The sequence below is a fragment of the Globicephala melas genome, chromosome 5 (assembly GCF_963455315.2).
Source record: "Globicephala melas chromosome 5, mGloMel1.2, whole genome shotgun sequence".
Classification (NCBI taxonomy): Eukaryota; Metazoa; Chordata; class Mammalia; order Artiodactyla; family Delphinidae; genus Globicephala; species Globicephala melas.
In genome coordinates this window covers 43,198,963-43,224,759 of record NC_083318.1, presented here as the reverse complement: position 1 = coordinate 43,224,759, position 25,797 = coordinate 43,198,963, and the positions used below count along the sequence as shown (strand labels likewise).

The window sequence follows — 25,797 nt, the reverse complement described above, 5'->3', positions numbered from 1 at the left end:
CCCGGGGTCAGAACTTGGACATATCTTTTTGGGGGCAACCATTCAGCCCATGACACCTATTACATACTTCTTTAGTTCTTCCAGAGAATAGCTCAGAGATATTAAGTGATGTGTCCAAGGTCATATTTCTGAAAAATGATGGAACCAGATTCAGAGCTGATTTGTCTGATTCCAAGTTCTTGAATTTCCATCCTGTAAGTATGTAGTGAGCTAGACCTGTTGCTGTTTGGCAGAGATGGCGTCGACTGGGTTCCCCTGCTCTCAAAAGACTGACCTTGAGCACAGAGACCTCCACCTCCACAGTCAGCTATGATGCAGGAGGGCTGGTCCATGCTGACTGTCCGGCATGAATAGTGTGCTCATGGCTGTCGAGAGGAGGGATTAGTCACGATGGGGCAATTGCAGAAGACTTCCTGGAGGAAGGAACATTTGAACTGAACTTTACGGGTGTCGAAGAGTTCAGGAAGCAGAGGAGAGCATTCCAGGTGCACAAGCAGAGGCCTGAGTGATGCAAGTTGAGACAGGAGCTTGTAGGATGTGGCCTGGTGAGCAGTGAGGCCAGAGACCTGCATGTCCAGGAGGTTGTCAGGCCATGAACTTGGGGAGTAGCTTGTGGGCAGATGGCAGACAGGCTCTGGAATGTCAGACCAACGTGTGCATGGGGTTCAGCAGACAGTGGAAAGTGGGCATCACTCAGTAAACCTGTAACCCCAACCAAAGCTACAGGAAGGAGGCTGTGGAGGGGTGGGGAGTGGGGTATGCATTGTCTGCTGTTTCTGGAAATTCTCATGTACACTTGGGCACTAGTGACCTAGCTCAGTGTTACTCCAGGTGTGGCCTTTGGACCAAAAGCATCAGGCATCACATGGGGGTTTGTTACAAATGCAGATTCTTGGGCCCTACCTACTAAATCAGAATTTCCTATTTTTTTAATTTAAAAATATTTTTAAAAATTGTATGCATACAGAAAAGTGCACCTAAACCTACAGCCTGATGGCTTTTCATAAACTGCACATATCTGTGCAACTAGGCCCCAGATCAAGAAAAAGAACAGGCCCCCAGAAGAGCCCTCTCTTGTTTCCTGGTTACTGTCCCCAACTCATCCCAAGGATAACCCTCTCCTGCTTGTTAATAGTGTAGATTTGTTACGCCTGGTAGAACACAGTAGTGTGTTCTCTTTGGTTTCTGGCTTCTTTTACTCACCATTTTATTTGTGAGATTCATCCATATTGTTGCATGTAGTTGTAAATATTCACTATTGTTGTTGTGTACTGCTCTATCACATGAATATACCATAATTTATGTATCCATCCTACTGGATTGGCGTTTGAGAGGTTTCCATTTGGGGCCTGTTTTAGTCAGCTTGGGCTGCTGTAACAAAATACCATAGACTGGGTGGCTTAAACAGCATACATTTATTTCTCACAGTTCTGGAGACTGGAAGTCCTAGATTAAGGTGCCAGCAGATTTGACGTCTGGTGACAGTCCTTTTCCTGGTTTGCAGATTGCTGCCTCCTTGCTGTGTCCTCACCTGGTGGAGGGAGAGAGGGTTCTTGTCTCTTCCTCTTCTTACAAGGGCACTAATCCCTCCACAAGCCCACCCTCATGACTTCATCTAAACTCATAACATCCCAAAGGCCCCACCTCCAAACACCATCATACAGGAGGTTAGGGATTCAATATATGAATTTGTGGGGACATAAACATTCAGTCCATAGCAGGGCCTTTATACATAGTGCTGCAATGAAGATTTTCGTACGTGTTTTTTGATGATTATATATACACATCGCTGTTGGGTATATACCTAGGAGTGAATTGGTGGGCTGTAGGGTAAACATTTTTTCACCTTCAGTAATACTACCAAACAGCGCTCCAAAGTGAGTATACCAACCAAATCCTTAAACATTTTTTTTTTTTATTATGGAGAATTTCAAGTATGTGCAGAAGTAGAAGAGTCTGATGAGCCCTCACTTACCCACCACCCTGGATTCAACAACTCAACTCATGACCAATCTTGTTTATTTCTACCTCTACCCACTCCTTTTACTCACCCCCTTCATTTTGAAGCAAATCGCAGTTTTTCTATCATTTCCTCTGTAAATATTTCAGTGTATTTCCTTAAAAGTAAAGACATCATGCTGTTACACTGTAGAAAGTTAGCAGTAGCTCTTCAATATAATAAAATATTCAGATTTCTCGGTTGTCTCATAAATGCAGTTTTGTTTTTTTTTGGTTTTTTTAGCTGTACGCGGGCCTCTCACTGTTGTGGCCTCTCCCGTTGCGGAGCACAGGCTCCGGACGCGCAGGCTCAGCAGCCATGGCTCACGGGCCCAGCCGCTCCGCGGCATGTGGGATCTTCCCGGACCGGGGCATGAACCCGCGTCCCCTGCATCGGCAGGCGGACTCTCAACCACTGCGCCACCAGGGAAGCCCAGAGCTCTGGATTTTTAGTTTGATTTTTTTCTCCCCAGACTTTTACAGCTTTCTCACATGTACTTCATCCAATGGACTGGCCTTTTCTAAGTTTTTATAGAACATTAGACTTAGTTTTCAATGCTCATTCTTTTTATGTTCATATTTCCTCAGTTTGTGTAATATTTAATTACACATTTGTATAATATTTAATTACTTATTATAGATAAGGAGACAGAAAGAAGCTTGGGAGCAAACCCAGTATTATGGGTTGAATTGTTTCCCCCTGAAATTCATATGTTGAAGTTCTAACACCCGGTACTGCAGAATGTGAACTTCTTTGGGGGTAGGCTTGTTGTAGATGCAATTAGTTAAGTTGAGGTTAGACTGGGGTAGAGTGGGCTCCTAATCCACTTGGACTAGTGTCCTTAAAAAAGGGGAAATTTGGAGACAGATCTGGACACAGGGAGGATGCCACGTGAAGATTGGAGTCATGCTGCCACAAGTGAAGAAAGTACCGGAGGCCAGGAGAGATCTAGGACACATCCTCTCCTAGAGTCTTCAGGGGAGCACCTTTCACACCCCGATTTTGAACTTCCGGCCCCCAGAACTGTGAGACAATAAATTTCTGTTGTTTAAGCCATTTGGGGTAACAGCTCTAGCACACTAATCCACCCCGGAAGTGAACAGGTGAACTGGTGTTTGCAGAGGGCCAAGGGTACCCAACAGAGGTGGTGATGGTGACTTCATGGTGAGGGCTGGTATACAGCCGTGTTCTCTGAGGAAAGGAGTTGATGGCTGGGTCATCTGATCAGCTGCAAAGTGGGGTTTACCTCCCACAGCCTCCACTGTACGTTTGAATAGTCACACTGTCCTAGCCTTTAATTCATGAAGATTCAACTCTATGTGCTGAAGAGTAAAAAAGAGAGAAATAACTTGAATAGTACAAATATTTCTTTCTACTGTTGTACAACTGCATTATGTAGTGTGAAGCCACCTCCTCTGTCAGAGCTTAAAAGTTGTCACTGCTTGCTTGAGACAAGAGATTTAAGGGACTTCCATGAATAATTCTTTTTTGCCTGCTTTCTGTTCACTGCATTTCCTGCTTGACCTGAGGACCTAACCCCCTGGAGATGAAACACCTCATTCTGTTGCTTTCTTCCTTCCACTTGCCTTTTGGCAAACTCCCTTTGTTTCTTTAAAAGTTTCTTCATGTGATACCTATTCTGGAGATCTGGTGGCTCTCAGCGCATCATTTTGTCTGTGCTATCTGTGTCATTTATACACTTTTACTGTTGCGTGTTTAACACTGCCTTTTAATAGTTTGCTGTCTTAGATTGTACACTTATTGATGCCAGTAGTGCCTGGCACATTGGAGATCCTTCATAATCTCTTGCTTTTGTTTTGATATTTTTGAACTTTTAAAACTATTGTACTTTCTCCCCTAACCACTACAAATTTCTTTCTCTATTTACTTAACAAAGGTTGAACATTTGCTATGTGTACTTTCTTGAAATACTAGTGTCACGATGATATCACCGAACTATCATACAGTAAAACCTGCCGGGCAGTGAGCCCTTCTGAAAGAGCATGTTGCTCTGCTTTTAATTTTTTTTTCTAGAATTTCCCTTACTGTCAGATTTTTGAATTTTTTTTCTTTATTGTCAGCTGTTAATTTATCTCCGCTTTCTTCAAATCCTAATACTTCACTTTGTACACTTCAGCTTATACAACTATCTCGGTGAGTTGCAGTGGGTGGCTTCACTTTTTCCTGTAGAATTCAAAGTGTATTAACTTTGCGACAGCTATTTATATTTCAGAAACTTAAACTTTATTACCAAGATTGCTGCTTTTTTTACTTGCATGGGAAAACTCAAGTTTATCATTCTTTAGCCATCAAGATTACCAAATTTAACAGTAATTAAATATCTATGAAAAGCTCAAGGGCGAGAAATAGCTGTGATGTGAGGAACATCTTGTGTGATTCAGACTAAAGGTGACAAGGGCTTCTGGGGATACCTGAACAGAGAAGGAATAAGTATTGGATTAAATCTGAATCATCAAGGGACTTCCCTGGTGGTCCAGTGGGTAAGACTGCATGCTCCCAATGCAGAGGCCCCAGTTCGATCCCTGGTCGGGGAACTAGATCCCACATGCTGGAACTGTGTCCGCATGCCACAACTAAGAAGTCCACATGCCTCAACTAAAGGATCCCATGTGCTGTAGCTAAGACCCAGCACAGCCTAAATAAATAAATAAGATAAATAAATATTTTTTAAAAAATCTGAATCAGCAAATGAGTCCAATTGTATACATTTGTTTCTTGCTCATTATTTATTAAAATAAAACTACATTTATTTTTAATATAAAAACAATATACATACATACAAAGCAAATAACATTTTTTCTCGCTTTTTTTTTTTTTTAATTTATTTATTTGGGCTGCGTTGGGTCTTCATTGCTGAGCGCAGGCTTTCTCTTGTTGCGGCCACCAGGGGCTACTCTTCGTTGCGCTGAGCAGGCTTCTCATTGTGGTGGCCTCTCTTGTTGCAGAGCACGGGCTCTAGGCGTGTGGGCTTCAGTAGTTGTGACTCATGGGCTCTAGAGCGCAGGCTCAGTAGTTGTGGTGCAGGGGCTTAGCTGCTCGCAGCATGTGGGATCTTCCCGGACCAGGACTTGAACCCGTGTCCCCAACACTGGCAGGCAGATTCTTAACCACTGTGCCACCAGGGAAGTCCCTCTCACTTTTTTTAAATTAAAAAGAATTTATTATTTTTAAAATTTATTTTATTTATTTACTTATTTATTTTTGACTGCGTTGGGTCTTCGTTGCTGCATGAGGGCTTTCTCTAGTTGTGGTGTGCAGGTTTTCTCTCTCTAGTTGAGGCGCGTGGGCTCAGTAGTTGTGGTGCGCGGGCTTAGTTGCCCTGCGGCATGTGGGATCTTAGTTCCCAGACCAGGGATATTACCCGCGTCCCCTGCATTAGAAGGCAGATTCTTTACCACTGGACCACCGGGCAAGCCCCTTATTCTTATTTTTTAATAAATACATTTATCCTGAAATGCGGGGTTCTCATTTTTAATTTCTGGTAGTTTATAATTTCAGTTTTGATTTCCCCCTTTACCTACATTGGCTAAAACCAATTGAGGAATTGAGAAAATTTTACTTTTTTGAAAAGGCATGAATGACAAAGAGTCAGTATGAGTTGTTAGAGTCTACTTATTTAAAACATTACCCATCTTCCCCTGTGTACTACTCTGCCATCCGCCTGGGCTTTGTCCCGAGCTATGTGGGCTGCACACCTGGAGTGATTCCTGGTGAGTCTTCCCATGCCTCTCCCCTCCTTGCTTTCTGTGATTGTGCAACAAAATATATCCCTTCAGCTACCATTAGGGTATTGTAGAGGTGGTTAATCACATCTCAGAGTTTCCTTTCGGTGAGAGCACGTGGAATAAAATATTCCTTCTAGTTGAAGTTTTTCCTGAGCGATTGGACTGAATGCTTCTGGGTGGCTCCTGGGAGATTTTAGAACGGTGGCTCCCCCTTCAGGCACAGGTGTAGGACACAGGTGTGCCTCTTGCTTCCTATGTTCCTTTCCACAAATGCCAAGTGCATGTGGAGTGCCTGCTTTGGGGGATGGAACCACGAGTCAGATGGCCTCCACCTGCATGGAGCTAAGGAGTTTCACCTTGTGTCCCTGGGCTTCCTTTTCTTTTTTCTTCCTTCTTATTTATGTTATACATATCCCAGTAAGCCTAGGTAGAATAGGAATAAAAATTTAAAATCCTAAAAAATAAAACGCTAATTGGAAAAGGCACACAGACCCCAATGTTCCTAGAAGCATTGTTTGCAGTGGCCAAGATGCGGCAGCAACCTGTGTCCATCAACAGATGAATGGGTAAAGAAGATGTGGTGTATAAATATGTGTGTGTATGCATATATGTATATATATACACAGTGGAATATTAGCCATAAAAAATGAAACTTTGCCATTTGCTAAAACATGGGTGGACTTGGAGGGCATTATGCTAAGTGAAATAAGACAAACAGAGAAAGACAAATACTGTGTGATCTCACTTACATGTAGAATCTAAAAAAAACAAAACAAAACAACAAACTAGTGAATATAACAGAACAGAAGCAAACTCACAGCTAAAGAGAACAAACTATATAGTGGTTACCAGTGGGGAGGGTGGGAGAGGGGTAATAGAGGGGTAGAGGAGTGGGAGGTCCAAATTGTTGGGTGTAAGGGGCTACAAGGATGTATTGTACAACACGGGAAATAGAGCCAATATTTTGTAATAACTGTAAGTGGAAAGTAACCTTTAAAACTGTATAAAACATAAATAAAAAATTTTAAAAATTAAACAATAAAATCCTAAAAGCCAAGTTCTTCTTGAGTGGGATTTAAAAAAAAAAAAAAAACCTAAATATTGAATCATTTAAAACTAGAAGAGAGAGGATGGAGACGACTCCCAGGGCAGTAGCTTAGGTGAAAGAAGTCTCTTCATCCTTTCAAGTAGAGTGATGACTCGTTTATAGGAAGCAGCTTGAGAGACGAGCTTCTGTTTCTTAATTCTGTGGGAGGAAACTTCAGAGTCCACAAGGGCAGCCAAAAGGTGGGGACATAATTGTTTTCTTGTGTTTGACATTTCTTTAGCATTTATTTCAGGAATCCATCAGTCCTGTATTATTGTTTTAAAATATTTAATATTTTAATAATTTAATTGATATATCCTGGGAAGGGGAGGTTGTCTATGTTCGAAAATCCTATTGGAGGTTGGCTGACCCAGAAGCTCGGCCTCATGAGATTTGGACAGCAGGCTTCTGGGAGGGCGATTGATTGTGACGTGCTCACTGAATGCCACAAGGCTACTGCGGTGTAAAGTGACTGAATACTTGGGAAGCTTGCAAGGAACTGCATTTCTTTAAAGAGCCATTCCAGATATAACTTGTGCAATAGAAATAAAGCAGAGTAGAAATGAACGTCTACTCTGAAATTAACAGCTGACTTCAGAAATGAGTGCTTCCCTGCAATAACAGGGACAGACAAGTCTCCCTAAAGAACCTATTTGCTTACAGGTAAATCCACGTGTTCTACTGTGAGCATGTGTATCAAATCTGTCCACTTCCCTCTGTCAGGACTGTCCTCCCCCTGGCGGAGGCTGTCTGTCACCTGGACCAATGCAGATGCCTCAACTTGGGGAAGAGAATGGGGAAGGGGGTACGCAGTAGCCTCAAGGACTGTAATAGTTACGGCAGCTGCCTCTCCGCTCTTTCTGGAACACACCACACGATGTCCTGCTGCACACCCTTGGCATCTGACTGTTCTCTTTGCTTGGACCGTTCTTCTGCATGGCTTATTCCTCATGTAACTTGGTCTTTGCTCAAATGTCATCTCCATCTCTGGCCACGCTCTCTAATTTAGGATCCCTCTCCCTAGTCCTTACGTTGTTTCATTTTTCTGTGTGACATGTTTATTGGTATTCTAGTAAACATTTGTTATCCTTTTTATCAGACTAAATATCTTAAGGGCTGGGATTCTATTCTGTTCACCTCTTCCATACCGTATCCCCAGAGCCTGGGACAGTGCCTAGAACGTACGTAGCAGGTGCTCATTAAATATTTGGTGTGTGCATAAATGGATAAACTCTTGCACACCTCCCTACCCTGCCCCTGCCGGCCTGTTAGTTCCTAGAAACTCTCTATATGCTCCTTCCTGGCAGTGGCGTCTTTGCACGTGCCTTGCCTTTCAGCCGGATGTTCTGCATCCTCTTAGTGGGTGGCTAGTTCCTTCATATCTTCCAAATCTCTGCCTGTGTTTCCTCCTCCGATGGGGCCTTCCTGACAAACTACAGCAAGCCGTCTCCTTGCTTTTCCTTCCCCAGCTCAGCACCCCCCAATCATGCTCTCAGAACCGTCTCATCTTCACTCTGTGAGCACCCACAGTGCTGTGTCATCAACCTCCCCTTTCTCTCCTCTCCCGTCTTGATTCTCTTCTGGCAAAATCCCAAATCTGTCTGCACCGTTTTCTGGTTACTCCGTCTTCTCATGACCATATCAGAGTAACTAACTGCTTCTAGAGAACGTTGCAACTGTGCCGACAGGACTTGCTTTAAATGTATATCCACAGATCTACAAACACACCACACTCCTGACAGAGTAAATGCCCTTCCTATTTGCATACTTTCTCTTCTGTTTCTCAAATTTCTACCCTGAACCCTCCTCCGTCAGCCAGTGACCTCATACTTCATGGAGAAAATGGGTGGAATCACATGGAAACTAACTCATCCCTCCGTATTTTTATTTCCAATTTTTCACTAGGCTTATTCAGACATTTAGAATTCTTTTCCCCAAATGGAGTCAATAGTCAAAAATATCATTCTAAGTTTTGGAAAGAATTATCAATTTACCAGAAGGTCCTGAAATGGTTTATGCCACCACCAGTAATGTGTCGGGAATTTTTTAAGGTTGAATTAATTGTGTCTCATTACTTTCATATATATTTCTGATCACTAGTGAAGTTGATTGTTTTCCCATCTGTTTCCTTTTTGAGGAGTTTGTCAAATGTCTGTCAAATGCCTTCTGCCTAATTAGGTAGCAGAGTCACTCTTTTTAATATTGATTTCGTGTCAGCAGCTCTCTATACGGAAACCCTTTGCCTAATCTCTTTACTGCGAATTGGCATTAGGCCATTGGTGTTAGGGAACTTGTCATTTAGGGACGATCGTCTGGTCAGAAATAATCATCCAATTTCATACTTCCATTTTATAGATGAAAAGCCTAAGACCCAGAGACAGGAAGCTTGCTCATTTCAGACCGTACAGCCAAATGGGAGCTGGCAGGACAGGGAAGCAAGAAGGAGGGCAAGGGGAATGGTTGGCTGGGAGGGAGGTAGTGTCTGCTTCGTTGTTGCCAATTGGGTTCCTGGTACTTGGAGAACAGCAGGAGCCTTGTTGACTGAACATGCTATGGCAGACAATGTAAGTGAGTAGTTTATCATTTTTGGTCCTGTCATGCATTGCAAGCACAACAGACATACTTTTATTTGTATCTGTTTTCAGGTAGAATATGTTCATATGAAATATACAGGAACAAAAATTTTACAAAGGGTCATAAACAGAAATTTTAAAAAGGGTCCATTCTCCACCCAAAGAACAAAGGCTGGTTTTCAGATTTTTTTCCCTGGGCAAAGATTTTTTTGTTATTGTTTTTATATAGCTAAAAGTCACCCTATATCTCCATATAGAATGTAAGCATAAAGTTATGACCTAGAAGAAAAACAAAAAGATATTTAGATCATCTGGTTTCAAACCCACTGGTCTCCTGGGTATGCAGATTATCTAGAACTGACTGTGCTTGAAGGTCTAGTCATTTTTTTATTATGATAAATGAGACTTAAAATAATAGGTTGTACATTTAAAGACCAGGCTCAATTAAGAACTTAGAGCTGGAGAGAAATCAGATTTTGTCTGATGTTTAGTGTACCATTGGAATGGCTGGGCTTTTAAGGTTCAACAATAATGATGATTTGGGATCTTGTTTTAGTTTATAAGAAGTCTTTGATTTCCCAACCCCACCCCCTTTAGAGCTTAATAAAGAAGGTGAGGTGAGGGCTTCACTGGTGGCGCAGTGGTTGAGAGTCCGCCTGCCGATGCAGGGGACACGGGTTTGTGCTCCCGTCCGGGAAGATCCCACATGCCGCGGAGTGGCTGGGCCCGTGAGCCACGGCCGCTGAGCCTGCGCGTCCGGAGCCTGTGCTCCGCAACGGGAGAGGCCACAACAGTGAGAGACCCACCTACCGCAAAAAAAAAAAAAAGAAGGTGAGGTGAAAGACATGCAGGATTTTCTTTTTTTTTAATGATTTACTTTTTTTTTAATTTAATTTTTATTTTATATTGTAGTATAGTTAAGTTACAATGTTGTCTTAGTTTCAGGTGTACAGCAAAGTGATTCAGTTATACATATACATATATCCATTCTTTTTCAGATTCTTTTCTCATATAGGTCTGTAACAATATTGAGAAGATTTCCCTGTGCTATACAGTAGTTCCTTGTTGATTATATATTTTATATATAGTAGTGTGTATATGTTAATCGCAAATTCCTAACTTATCCCTCCCCTCACCGTTCCCCTTCGGTAACCATGTTTGTTTTTGAAGTCTGTGAGTGTGTTTCTGTTTTGTGAAGAAGTTCATTTGTATCATTTTTTTTTAGATTCCACATATAAGTGATCTCATATGGCATTTGTCTTTCTCTTTCTGACTTACTTCACTTAGTATGATAATCTCTGGATCCATCCATGTTGCTGCAAATGGCATTATTTCATTCTTTTTTATGATTGCATAATATTCCATTGTATATATGTACCACATCTTCTTTATCCATTCCTCTGTCAATGGACATTTAGGTTGCTTCCATGTCTTGGCTATTGTAAATAGTGCTGCAGTGAACATTGGGGTGCATGTATCTTTTCAAATTATGGTTTTCTCTAGATACATCCCAATAGCTGGATCATATGGTAGTTCTATTTTTAGTTTTTTAAGGTACCTCCATAGTGGTTGTACCTGTTTACATTCCCACCAACAGTGTAGGAGGAGGATTTTCTTAAAACAAAATGTAACAAAACTTCTTAAGAATAGTGCCATGATTGTATTTCTAGATTTTTTTTCAAGGAAAATGTTCTTGCCTAGAAGAAGTTAGTTTATTAGATCTGATTTAGGTGACTTGTTTAGGGCATGAAAGTTTTACTGAACACCTGTCACAGATGCATAACACTGGGTTAGGGATTATGAGATTTACATGGGAGAGAGAACATTTCCTACTTTAACAATCTCCAGTAGAGGAGACAAAATGCATTTATAGAGAATAAATAGTCCAGGGGACATGTAAGCCAGTGGATCATTCAAGGTCACAAGTGGGTGATGAGTTGTAGGTATTTAGTGACAAGGATAGGAGGGTTTTTTGTTTGTTTGTTTTGTTTGTTTTGTTTTTGCGGTATGTGGGCCTCTCACTGTTGTGGCCTCTCCCATTGCGGAGCACAGGCTCCGGACGTGCAGGCTCAGCAGCCATGGCTCACGGGCCCAGCCGCTCCGCAGCATGTGGGATCTTCCCGGACCGGAGCACAAACCCGTGTCCCCTGCATCGGCAGGCAGACTCTCAACCACTGCGCCACCAGGGAAGCCCAGGAACTAGAATTTTTAACTTGATAGTATTACAGATTCTGTCTTTTTGCGGTTTTTTTGGAGAGTGTTGGGAAAGGGGTGGAAGAGTATGTCAATGAAAGAACTTTGTTTAAATTTTTTTTAATATTCTCTTAAAAATTCAAGTGAGATCAAAGTATATACAGGAAAAAAAATCCCCCTTCACTCTGCTCCTAGTTCCATTCTCTGCCCCTCGTTTGGGGGAGGCCATGGTCAATAGCTGAGCCTTCTGTTGTCACATGACAGAACAAAATGGGGTGGTGTTGATTCCCATTCTCATGGGAGTGTCTGTGCGATCACGTGCACCTTGGTGCAGACCAAAAAATGCGATTCAAACATCCTCAAGGCCAGTGTTCCTTAAATGAACAGCAGAGACAAATGACGCTTTCCAGGAACGTCTTAGGGGAGGAAACAAACCCCGGGACTCCACAGGTACCTCGGCCATGTTGCCTGCCTGGATTTAACAGTGGTGGCAACACAGCTGCTGGACCATCTTACTCTCAGGCCCAGCGGCCCCCTCCCAGCCCCGTCCCGTCGTCAGGGAGGCCACAGGGCCCTGAGCCCTTATCCGACTTGCATCTTGGTCAAGGATTCCGAGCTGCAGGAGCCCCCAGAGGTCTCCCTGCTCCTGTGCAACGTGAGAGCCTGCTTCCTCTAAAAGCACTTGACATGATTTAAGGGCCAGCCTGCCCAGTCACGGGCTTGGCTGCATGTGGCCTAACAGGGAAACAGAATCCCCCGGCACGGATCTGTGTGAACATGTGGCCGGCGGAAGGCTGCAAGGGCCAGACTGGTCCCAGATGCTTTTCCAAGCATTGCTTCCTGTGCAGCATTTTTCTGAGCTCTTTTCTGGAAGAGCGAGTGAGTGCCATCATGAATTCTCATGCAAGCCGATGTGTGTCAGTCCTGCAGGGAAGCTCCAATCAGTTAAAGGAGGACTGCACAGTCACGTGCTGACAGCTGAAATGAAGGGAAAAACCGCACCAAGGGTGATCGAATTGTATTTTAAATACAGGAAAGGGGGCTCGCCCTCTGGAATACTTGATTATATACTTGGAGGCAGGGAGCATACTTTTGATAAGTTCTAATAAACCCAGCTTGGCTTCCAAATGTCTGAAGCATCAATCCCTTTATTAAAAACCAAACCAAAGGGTTTAGTCATGTTGATGGAGGAGTTGAACATCAGAAGGTAGAGCTCGGTGAAACTGAAAGGTACAGGACTGTGGCTGCCTGAAGGGGTTGTTAAAATGCATTCTCTCGGGTTTCCCTGGTGGTGCAGTGTTTGAGAGTCCGCCTGCTGATGCAGGGGACACAGGTTCGTGCCCCGGTCTGGGAAGATCCCACATGTCGCGGAGCGGCTGGGCCCGTGGGCCATGGCCGCTGAGCCTGCGCGTCCGGAGCCTGTGCTCCTCAAAGGGAGAGGCCACAACCGTGAGAGGCCTGCGTACCGAAAAAAAAAAAAAGCATTCTTTCAAGTACTAAATTTGGACAGACTCATTGCAGCCGCTCCAGAAGGATATGGTGAACTCCAGGACCTGAGGCAGTTGCATCGTTTGGGTCCCCACATCCTCACCCACACCAGCCAAAGGAAGATGTGAGCCAAGGAGCGGGTGGGTACCATTCATTCCGATGTCAAAGGACAGCGAACATATTTAACCAAACCAGGCGGCTCGAAGATGGGCTTGCTAAAGTACATTCTTCAGAGAAGCAACACTTAACCTTGCGCGTGACAAACCAATTTAGTTCTGTCGTTTTTGATGGAAATCTTTGCAAAAGGCATATATTGATTTGCCTTTTAGTTTTGCACACACCGAACATAAGTTGATTTGGGAGGTTGTTCAGGGCCATCATTCAAGGTCGGTTGTCCTCAGAGACGACGTGTGATCTCCCGTCCTCGAATTAACTGGACCCCGATGACTTGGCTGGGGACTCAGGCTGTCAGGAGTTGCCATGCCACTAATGGTGGTGACAGGGCCGCTCAGATGCGCTCTGCTCCAGCACAACTACGGGGCATACCCATTCTATGGGGGAACATAGCTGGCGTGGCTGAGTCATGGTTAGTCTTCTGTGCCCACTTGGCCAGGCTGTGGTAGCCAGTGATTTGATGAAATGCTCATCTAGGTGTTGCTGTGAAGGTGCTTTGTAGATGTGGTTCACACCTACGTGTGAACCCTTTCAGTGTAGGGGATTACCCTCAATAATGTGGGTGGCCCTCATGCAATCAGCTGAAAGGTCTTCAGAGCAAAACCAGATTTCCACAGGAAGAAGAAATTCAGCTTCAGGACTGTGACGTCAACTCCTGCCTGAGTTTCCAACCTGCCCTGAGATTTCCAACTTGCTAGTGCCCACAGTTCCTTAAAGTCAGTCTCTCTCCTTCTCTCTTTCCCTCTCCATCTCTATCTCTAGCTGTAGCTCTAGCTCTGTCTCTGTCTCTATCTCTATCTCCATCTCTTCTATCTCTGTCTCTATCTCTGTCTCTATCTCTATCTCTGTCTCTATCTCACCACTTACTGGTTCTGTTTCTTCAGAGAACCTGACTGACAGAGGCAGTTATTCCCAAAGTTTGGGGATGAGGGTGGTGAGTAGTGTGTAGCTGGAGAAAATTCTAGCCCTCTCCCCATTCCAACCACTGAAGAATCAAATAAGCAAGGTCCTTCCATTTTTCCTGAGGCAGAGTTTATGATCATCAAGTTCTTTCTCTGAAGTAACCACGTTCTGTGTAGACAGTGTCCCTCTGTGAGCCCATGTGGCCATTTTCATCTACCCTAATCTTGTGGCTTGGTGATGGGATGGTTGACACAAGTCTGCCTCTAAATAAGTGAGGAGCTTTTTTGTGGGTTTTTTTTTTTTTTTTACCTTGTATGCTATCTTAACTCACCTCCATTCGAGCCAGTGGACTGATATCCAATAAAGGACCTCGGCTTTGCATCAAATGATGGTCAAACATATTTGTATTTATATACTTTAAGTTAAAATAAAATGTCTAAGGCATGAGTCTCTTCTTTTTATTTTTCCACTAACCTGTCAGCTATCAGAACAGATCACACCTACTGTGCTAATGCAATGTATATTTAAACACTTTCCATGCAATGAGTTGGCTCCTTAAACATTTTTCTTGATTAAAAGGTAAACTGAGTCAAATTATCCAAATAACCAGAAGTTTCCTAATTTGTTTGAATTAGTGAGATTTTCCTGTCAAGAGAAGAATCAAATTTCATTTTAGAAATCAGAATCAGGAAGCTCTAAAGCATAAAAACAATCCACAGAAAACCTAGATCAAAGAGAGAAGACAAGCTTCAACCAACTGCAGTGGAATACCTCTGTCTGTAATCCAACATAAGATCTCTTCCACATGGGGCTCTGGTGAAAGTTCTAGGGACCACATACAAATTATGTAAATGTACATTTTCACCAACTACCTTTGCATCTTGATTTATTTTTTAAATTTATTTTATTTATTTATTTTGGCCGTGCTGGGTCTTTGTTGCTGTGCGCGGGCTTTCTCTAGTTGCGGCGAGCGGGGGCCACTCTTTGTTGCGGTGCGTGCACTTCTCATTGCGGTGGCTCCTCTTGTTGCGGAGCACGGGCTCTAGGCGGGTGGTTTTCAGTACTTGTAGCATGTGGGCTCAGTAGTTGTGGCTCGCAGGCTCTAGAGCGCAGGCTCAGTAGTTGTGGCACACGGGCTTAGTTGCTCTGCGGCATGTGGGATCTTCCTGGACCAGGGCTCAAACCCGTGTCCCCTGCATTGGCAGGCGGATTCTTAACCACTGTGCCACCAGGAAGGCCCTGCATGTTGATTTAAATCTGCAGTCTCCTCCAGAAAGAACAGCCTGGACCTGTTAGCTGGTGCTCACAACCCATTTTACCAGCCACCCCGTGCACATAACTCTTGGAGAGGGTACCAAGATCTTACACCCACTTAGTCTTAACTCCTTATCTGATGCACGTTTCCCTGAGAGTAGTTTACGTAAATAGTTTAGCACTAGAGACATGCTTGAATTCGTGGTTTAAACTGATTATGAACATATGTTTTGTAGATGAGGAAAATTCAGTTGGTAGTGAAGCTTTTGAAAGGCTTATGAACCTATCAGCTAAGCCTATTAATGACTACCAAGGCTTTATAGACCCATGGATGAAGAGCAGGCAGCAAGGGTGTTTATCTGAGCTATATTGCATTGCATTTTGTAGTGATTTTTCTGGGTTCAAATGCCATTTCATGCATCCTTTTATGAATACAGAAATTCTTTTAAAAAAATAATTTTTTAAATTGAAGTATAATTGATTTACAATGTCATGTTATATATATATATATATATGTATATATATATATATCTGAACATATATATTGTTTTTCAGATTCTTTTCCCTTATAGATATTACAAAATATTGAGTACAGTTCCCTGTGCTATACAGTAGGTCCTTGTGATTATCTATTTTGTATAGAGTTGTGTATATATGTTAATCCCATCCTCCTAATTTATCCCTCCCCCCTCTTCCTTTTCAGTAACCATAAATTTGTTTTCTATATCTGTGGGTCTATTTCTGTTTTGTCAATAAGTTCATTTGTATCTTTTTTTTCAGATTCCACATATAAGCGATATCATATGATTTTTGTCTTGGACTTACCTCACTTAGTATGATCATCTCTAGGTCCACCTATGTTGCTATAAATGGCATTATTTCATTCTCTTTTGTGGCTGAGTGATATTCTGTTGTATATATCTACCACATCTTCTTTATCCGTTCATCTGTCGATGGACATTTAGGTTGTTTCCATGTGTTGGCTACTGTAAACAGTGCTGCAATGAACACTGGGGTGCATGTATCTTTTTAAATTATAGTTTTCTCCGGATATATGCCCAGGAGTGGGATTGCTGGATCATGAATACAGAAATTCTTATCTTTGAATGAAGATGTCTTTTAAAATCCTGGTTTATGTTAGTGCCATCCTGTTGGCTTCAGTAAGTCTTAGTCTGCTATGTTATTTATGTGTATACTTGCTCCTGAGAAAAGTGAGTTTGCCTTTGTTTGGTCAAAGCTAGCAGGTTAGGCTATTTGTAGAGGAGGCTTGCAATGGAAAATGTTGGGGGTCTTGTTGGCTAAGGCTTTTTTAGTTAGGGTAAGTGACACCATTTGCTATAACAAACAAGCCCAAATTTCGGTGAAAAACATTTCTCGCCAACAGCTCAGTCCAATGTAGAAGTGATGGAGTCGTGAGGGCTGGGCACTCTGTAATGGTTCCGTCATCCTGTTGGGCTTTGGATTTCACCACTGGCTCCTCCAGTGGGTGATAGGTAGATGGGTCAGGTGAGCGACCATCAAGGGTCTTACAGGAGGCTGTAGAGGCCAGGAGTGGAAGTGATGTGCACGCCTGTCTACCCACATTCCACTGGCCAGAACTCAAGTCACGGGGCCCCACCTAACTGCAGGGGGGCTGGAGAATCAAGCCGTGGGCCAAGGAGACTGAGGCCACACATGGTTCTGCTGAGCACTCATTTGGTGCCACAGGCTGAAGAACTGGAGAGGGCAGAGCAGTGAAGCGTGTGTGGTACAAGGGTGGAGGTGAAGGACAGACGCCAACATTTTCAGGTTAGTGTAACATACTGAGCACTGCCCTAAACGCCCTTCTCAGGGCAAAATGCCACTAGCTCTTCCACACCCGGTGTCATGCCAGCACATCCAAGAAGTTCACACTTTTCAAACTGTCTAAGTTTGTGTTTTATCAGGACTTGTCAGGCATTCCACTTGGTTTGCCTACCTGCCCCTCATCCTCTCAGGAATTTGGTGTAGACGGAAGTCTTTTGTGCCTGGAAAGAAACAATTAAAGTTATGTTTTAAGTAATGTTTAATTTACTAAAGTTATGTATTTAGAAGCCCAGTGTTGGTAGGACTTTAAATTGAACTTGAATATTGTTTTATTCTACTTATAAAACTAATAGCTTTAGTAAAAATGTGAATAATCTCTTTCACTTTGACCAGTGTTGATTTAATGCACAAATTAACAGATTAAGTCATTCTTAGTACAGAGACCCCCAGACCCTGTGAGTATAAAAGAGTGCCACTGGGGGTCAATGGGGGACACTGTGGGCATCTCCACAGGGGGACACTTAACACTATTTATGCTCTTAATTAATCACATTTCCAGGTAAACACTTTAAGTGCCCAAGAGGGCTAACTCTGTGTGTGGGTAATTTTTTATTAATAAGAGTTCAAAGTACAATAACAAATTTAACCTGATATTTAGGAAAAAATAATGATTCACCTTCTAACATTTGTTCATATAGAAAAACCTGTTCTGAACATTTTACTCTCTAATTTTAATGCTTACACCATAATACTTCTAAGTCTATAACTTAATTTTAGGTTTAATGTTAATAATCCCATAGTGTTGCATCTGGTCAAAGAAACTAGAAAACATCAGGTAGAAATTAAAATAACCTGAATATAAGACTTGACTAAAAGGCTTTTCTAAAGCCTTTTAAAACAAAGCAACCTAAAATTCGAATACTTTTGGCAGAAAAATTAACAACTATGAACAAAATTAACATTATATATAATATTTTAGCAAGAACTGCATTATAATAATATTGTTTTACATATAGTAGAGTGATTTACAACATACTAAATGCCTATTTTATATCAGAAATAAAAATATCTTTATCAAAAATACTTCTTAATATAGTTTCGCACTTTGGGGAGATTCTGTCCCCAGTAAATGGCAGGAACACAATTTAGAAGATGAAAGGTGTGATACATTTTTTTTTGGCTGTGTTGGGTCTTCTTCACTGCACGTGGACCCTCTCTAGTTGCAGTGAACAGGGGCTACTCTTAGTTGCAGTGCATGGGCTTCTCATTGCCGTGGCTTCTCTTGTTGCGGAGCACGGGCTCTAGGTGCGTGGGCTTCAGTAGTCATGGAGCACGGGCTCTAGAGCGCAGGCTCAGTAGTTGTGGCACACAGGCTTAGTTGCTCTGCATCAGGTGGATCTTCCCGGACTAGGGATCAAAGCCGTGTCCCCTGCACTGGCAGGCAGATTCTTAACCACTGCGCCACCAGAGAAGCCCGTGGTACATTTTTAAATTAAGAGACCTAACTTAATTGAGTTGTCAAATAGATATTATCAGCAAAATCTTTCCAGGAGCCCTTAAATTTGTCACAAATCTGATAAATGACCTGCCAACAACTGGGGTTTTTAAGTTCTCTATCCATTTTGTGAGAGAACATTCCAAAAGTGAACTTGCACTTTGCCTGGCTTGGTTCAGAACCTACATATGTATTAAAAGAAACCAGTTAGGAACAAATATCTTGTCAAAGATGAGGAAGATGAGTCTGTTATAGATGGATCCTGCACAAGACACTTTTCTTATTTTGTGTTGCTTGTGTAGCTTCAGACATCAAAAAACTCATAGAGAAGTTACACACACACACACACACACACACACACACACACACACACACACGAAGAGCCAAAAACAAAACCAAACTACTTTGTAACCTGGTGGTATAACCAAGGGGTCAGAATTCGCTCTTGCTGCAACATTTCTTAATTTCCATCATCACATGAAATTTAAAGTAAGTCCCAGATAAGAAGACACTGTAAGGTCTAGGGGCTGAGCACAGAGAGGCTGACAGACAGTCCCTGTCATTCCAGGAAGACCCACAGAGTCAGATGCTGAGAAACAGTCTTCTGCCATGAAAATAACTTTCTCATCTGCCTGCTTACATATTTCCCTCCCACTGCTGTACCTTAAGAGGCAACTATTATGTTATGGAAAAGAGCATGGAAAGATACAGTGAGAAATGGAGCAGGGCATGAAAAAGGTGGCCGGACCACCCTCCGAGCTCAGGGCAAGGAGAACTCACCGGCCTCCTGGAGCTGTCCAATCCGGTGCTCGGTGCCTTTCAGGCCCCATCTCAGCAGATCCTCCCTCAGTTCTGGAAGGACAAAGGGTCACTATTGTCCACACTGAAGTCTCACGGAGGGCAGGAGAAGACCGTGGTTTCTCAAGCAAGAGGTCTTACTCCTTTCTATCATGATCACAGCACCTGGCACCCTGTAGGCGCTTGACATGGTGGTTGAATATTGTTGAATGACCCGAAGACTAGGTCAGGTTTAAGTCACCAGGATTCGTGCAACAAACAGAACCCACTGCCATCATGACATCATTTTACAACCTGCTTTGAGCTGTGCACGGCTTCTCAGGGCTGAGAAGAAGCAGGTAGACACAATGGAGAATGTTAGGGTTGAATCTGTTCGTTTGGAAGCTCTCAGAGCTGGTGTTGGTCACGGTACGGTCATCTTTGGTGAGCACCAAGGCGAAGCCGAGGTTTCCAGTTTGCATGTTCTCTGTTTGGGGCTCTGTGCCACCTGCGTGCTGATGGCTAATACCCACCAGGCAATACAAGGAACTAGGCACAGTATTCAGGGGTCCTGTCTGATCTATGGAGCGGAAGCAGCATTTTTTCTTTTTTCTTTTTTTTTTTTTGGTAAAGAAGTATTGTGTTTGTGCAGCATCCACACCACAGACAGCTCTGGAGCCCTGGAACTTGCTGAGGGATTGCTTCACAGCCTTGGGAGGGACCCAAGTGATATCTGAAACTGGGGGGCAAGGAGGGACTGAGTAAGAGGCGGAGCCCTCCAGATGGGACGGTGGCAGGTTTAAGAAGGAAGGGAACTTCCTTACGAGGCTTGTCTTGAGCAGCTGTAAGATGAGTAGATCTCCGCACCCACCTGCCTGAATCTTAAAAGTTCATGTAGTGGTCTCAACTGGATTCAGTTATGTAGCCCATTCAGATGGTCTCAACTACACATTACTCTCTCAAGATTGCATCCTTGAACCCAGTCATAGTGTGGGATGGGTGGGCAGAACGGACGTTCCACGGGCAGGGGAGGGGTGAGCAGCTTCTGAGTGCCTGGGTCCAGCTCGCAAGCCAACCAGTGGTCACATCCTGTCCACGGCCCCCTCCACCATGAGGATGCAGGCGACCCAGAGGCTGAGACGGTTTCCACCAGAAGCCTTCTATGAGCTGGCCAGGAAAGACAAAGGCAAAGGACTGGGATGCAGTAGAACGAGTGTGACACTTGGGAACCATGAAAAGTGTGGGGCAGAAGTGAGACCCCGGTTCTTCCACGTGCTTTCTGAGATGGACTGTAATGGATTCAAAGTTCTCACCAGGAGTGAACCTATTAGATCTGAGATAGAATTTCCTAGTGTGGGGTCCCATGGGCTCCCGGATGAGGTGTGAGCAGCAGAAGGTTAATGTCGGGGCTTGTCAAGTAAAGATGCTTAGGTTGTGCTGTACAGGCATTTGTGATGTTCACTCACCCTGATTAAGAGCCGCTTAATTAGAGATACACAGGGAAGCCAAGGGAAAAATGGATATTGTGGTCCTGAGCGTGAAGGACGCCCATTCTGTGTTTTTGTGACAGGGGATGCTGGGAAGGAGGGGGCATTAAGGAAACAGATAGAGGCCTTGAGGCTTTGGGGGAAATGGAATTGCTCCGGGGTGAGAGTGGGCAGGGTTATCTGCCGCCTCTGGGCCTGTGCTGTCCAGTGCGGGAGCCACTAACCACGTGTGTCCATGGAGCACCTGAACTGTAGCTTGTCTGAACTAAAGGGCATTGACACCGGCTTCTGAACTCTTAGTATGAAAATAAGACTGTAAATAGCTCATTAATATTTACACTGATGATATCTTGAAATGATACTACTTTGCATATATTCGGAGTAAGTAAAACATATTAAAATTAATTTTAAACTAATCATGTTTTTAAATGGAACTACTAGAAAATTTGAAATTACTTATGTGGCTTGAGATAGATTTCTGTAAGACAGTGCTACTGTAAACCACGGGAAGGGAGATCATCTCTGCTCCAAAGTCTTGGGATGGGTTTTTAGCCAGTACAGCAAGGATCAGCTTCGCCAGAGGGTCAGGGCCAGCTGGCAGCCAAAGGACAGGGATCACCTGCCAGTGAGTGTTGTCGTTGGATGTAGTTTGGACCATGCCTGGGACACCCAGGACCACCAGCATCTCAGAAGGACTCAGGAGGGGCTGAGTCTTCAAGCAAACTGATGGGGGCATCTGTTTGACAGAGAGGAATGTCACTGTTTCCCAGAGGTTGCCATGGGTACACAAGCCATGTTCTCTGGCATTGGCTCACCTCCACAGAGCTCTACTAGAGCAGCGCCTGTTACGTGTGTGCAGCAGACTAAAGCAAAGAGACTGGTTCAAGGCCGGAGAACACCTGTGATCCTGGGTTGCCCCCAAGGTACCTTGGAGAAACTCTAGGGTTCCCAGGGTTCCCTACCAGTTTGAAAATCTCTGTTCCTGCAGCACATCCTTTACAGGTCTGATCCACGTATCTATCTGCTCCGTGCAGGTGGGAAGTTGTTTTCCAGAAGACCCTGTGGGGAAGTGGCTTGCTTTGTTTCCTGGCCTGTACATGTGAATGTCTTTGCTTTAAAAAAGGGTTCACCGTGGGGTTTCATTTGCGACCCCCAGTAGTATACTTTGGAAGTGCTTATACGGGATACAGTCCTAGCATTCCAGAAGCTCATTCCTGGGGCAGAAGACAATGTGCAGTGTGGGAAGGACCTCGCACCAGGGGAAGGAAGACCTGGGCCTGGGTCTGGCCTCACAAATCACTGATTTTAGACGTCACCCTCCCTATCCGGCCATCAGCTCTGCTATATCATTACTAGATGGGGGAATCAGGATACGAGGTGGCTCCTGAGCTATGTGAGAATTTTAAAATGCCCCAAATGAGCATGCCCAGAAAAAGTCAGTTTTGCTTAGCATTTTGGGTTTTTCTTGCACTGCTTGGAGAATGGAGAGGGACGTCTCATGTTCAGAGCTCTCGGATTAGGTTAACTGTAAGATTCCTTTCATTTGTAAAATATTATGTAGTAGAAGTATTAAAGAATAAATTGCATTTGTGGTTCCAAATAATTAAGAAAGCAATTTCATGGGCTATGGGGCAAAAAACAGTAGGGATAAATGGAGTCAATTCCCTAAGGAAATCTGATGTTCCTAATCTGCGTGCAAATGTTAATGCATTTTCCAACTTAAAAGAAACATCACATTTAGAGTTTAGAGATTCATTATCTCCTGTGGCTAGTGGTGCTGTCAGTCCAACTTGGCTTACGTATATTAACCAGCAAAAATCATGCGCCCTGGTCACATTAAAACTTTAAACCTTGTGATTCAGTGTCCTGTCAACATGTTCATATAGACCAGGAGGGCAGCCTTTTTCTGTGAAGGGCCAGATAATAAAGATTTGAGGCTTTGGAGACCATATGGTTTCTGTCGCTCTGCTCTTGTAGTTTGTATGGCTGAGCAGGCAGAATCAACATATGGGTGGGGCGGTGTTGGCAATTTAATAAATAATAATTAATTAAACTTGATTTATTGACAAAAAAGAATTAGCAATATCAATGTAACATTTTATTAGTGACTGTTGATGAGGTGTATGTAGTTTGCTGGTAAATATTAAGGCGTTCTGTGAGAAACTGAAAACTCTTAAAGATGGCAACCCTCTAATTTTGCCACTGGCAAAATCGTAGGTCGAAAATATTTGTTCTCCATTCTTTGCTTCTGGTTAGAGCCTCATTAGGTCAATTATTTACTTGCACTAAGAAAGAGGAATAAAAGTATAAGAATACTCTCTTGAGGTTCAATCATTTGTGAGCACATAGAGACCTTTATTTTCTAAATATGCATTTTATATTTTTGCTGAAAAGGTAATCGTGCCATTGTTTTGTGGCTTTTTTCCCCCAGATATTTTAAGAAAAGTTGTACAGAAGGAGTTTGACCTGTCAACGGATTATGAGAAGGTAATTTTGATGGATGAATTTGTTAGCAGAAAATAAATATGAGCAAAACTTTGGCTGATTTGAAAGTAAATCTTTAAACAACTAGTTGTTTTACCTGTGAATTTAGTAACCTTTCTTGACTAATGGAGTATTGAAATGCCTTATAAATCCCATTTGAACTACACCAGAAATTTCAAAAGTAGCATTTGAAGAAACATTCGCCTTTCAAGCTGTATGTTATTGAAAAACTAAAATTTCCTTAAAGGAAGTCTTATGCTACGTTTTTTAGACAAGGGATGAGAACCCCTTAACTAAATGGAATGGTTTGAACGTCCCTAGAAGCAGGCATGCGTACTTTTCACATACACATGCATACTTGTAGAAGAAAAAGAATTAATTCTTACCAGAGCTCTTCCACAAGGAAGTGATGTGGGAGCTTGTTGTTAAAAAGATAAGCAGGGCTGAACAGGTGGGGAGGCGGCTTTGCTGGCGTTCCAAGCTGTGGGGACCACGTGAGCAGAGGATGAGGTGTGAGGGGAAGAAGCACGGGGATGGAGACGGTGGGTGAGAGGAAGGGGAAGGACAGGTGAGCTGAGGCCAGATCAGGGGAGGGCCTTGGAGGCCTCACTCAGATGAGTGGACAACAGTATTGTCAGAAAGTATCCAGGCACCTTTCATGTCTCTACTTAATACCAAGGTTAGGGTTAGGGTGAGGGCTAAGGTGCTGTTAATTCACTCTGTTTGCATCCACGAGATTAACTTACCTAAACAGAAGAGTGTGTTATTTCGATTTTGGCCTATGATGAATGTCGGCTGCCAATGAAATAAACAGACGAATGTTTTTGCATTGAATGTTAGGATAATAAAAATTAGTTGAATCTGTTTGTCAAGCTATTAGTCCTGCAGGGTCAGACGATTCGTTCCATCCTTTCCTGGTACAAAGGTGGTTGTCAAGACAACAATAAAGGTACCAGTGGACTTTTATTTATTTAATGGCCAGCACAACAAAGGTGAATGACAGTGTCTCCAGCGGGTGTGACAGCCGTGAACTCTTGCCCAGTGGTGGGAACAGTGGCTGCATATTCTCAATTTGCAATAAAATGATACTTAAGGGAAAAATGAATGCAGAAGCCAAAGAGGAAGTCCTCATCTCAAGGCCATTTATGTGTATAAAAGAGGATGAGCCAGATACACACTAGTGCCTACACCTTCCCTCCTACCACAGAAAGCATTTTCATTCTTCAATGCCACTGGCTTCATTTATATCTTCCAAACATGATTGCCCACGTGTGCCTGCTTCCCTGGGCAGAATAAAACGACCTTTGCTTTTATATTTATATTGAAAATTTGCATGCCGTTAGCACCTGAATGCCAGTTAGCTCTGGCAAGGAACGAGTTGGGCGTGAGAGGCTGGGCCCAAGCCTTAGAGGACCAGGTCCTCAGACTCTGAGGTCACTCTCAGCAGCCTGACAAGTATGAGCCGGAGTTGGCTGCCACCGTCCATGGCAGGACTCTCGGTTGGACGAGTCCTTTATGGTTGGCTCGATATTAGACTTGGAGTTCCTGTAAGCTGGGGGACCCCCTACTTCCTGATCTCCTCTCCACCTCAGGTGTCTTTACAAATGGATAAAAACCGTTTGGGTGGAGCTGGTGTAGAGAAAGGAGCCAGAACTGGGCCCACATAAATGAACGGAATCCTACCCTAGGTGTGGAATTGGATCATGTTTTCCAGTTATCCAAGGTAGAGGGATTTGGTTAAGCAAAGACACCAAAGAAGCCAAGGCTCCTTGGGAAGAGAGCTTTCTGATTGGCTTTAGGGAGATAAATGCTGGGTGTGTTTGGTCAGAGTCCCCGAAGCAGACCCGACCCTGAGTCAGGGACTCCAGGGCAAGTCACTTATTTGGGAGGTGCAGGGAACCCTGGCTGTGAAGGGGGAGGTGACACAGTGGAGGGAGGGCCGCCTGTAGAGGGTGTATCATTCCGCCACCCGCCACTGGGGGCAACAGAGCTCCATCCTGTTAGAGGAGCTGTGCTAGACACCGAAGACACTGGTGTGGGAATAAGCCCGTGGGAAGGTGAAAGAGTTGAGGTATTTATACACCAAGACTGAAGAGGCACTTAATCATAATCACGACACGGGACTTGTTTTAAAGACAGATTCCTGGTCTTACCCAAATCCCCTGACACTTCTCCAGGGGAGGGGCCTGAAGTGAGTGTTTTTAACACACACTGTGAGGGGTTTATGATTGGTGAGGTTGGGAGGTAACAAGCCCGTGGGGCCCAGACCCAGGAAGGGAGGCTGGGGTCACTCAAGATGCCCTGTGGGTCCCCAGGGGCATGTTACATGAACTGCCCATCCCAACATTTCAG

General features: G+C 43.6%; 1 protein-coding gene across 1 annotated transcript in view; it reads left to right on the top strand.

The window, feature by feature from the left end:
* Positions 1–25,797, top strand: part of PROM1 (prominin 1) — a 90,897-nt gene that overhangs the window by 8,349 nt on the left and 56,751 nt on the right. The window contains exon 2 of the mRNA XM_030864272.2: positions 23,393–23,448. Within this exon, the coding sequence (XP_030720132.1) occupies positions 23,393–23,448 (56 nt within the window). The remainder of the gene's footprint in view (positions 1–23,392; positions 23,449–25,797) is intronic.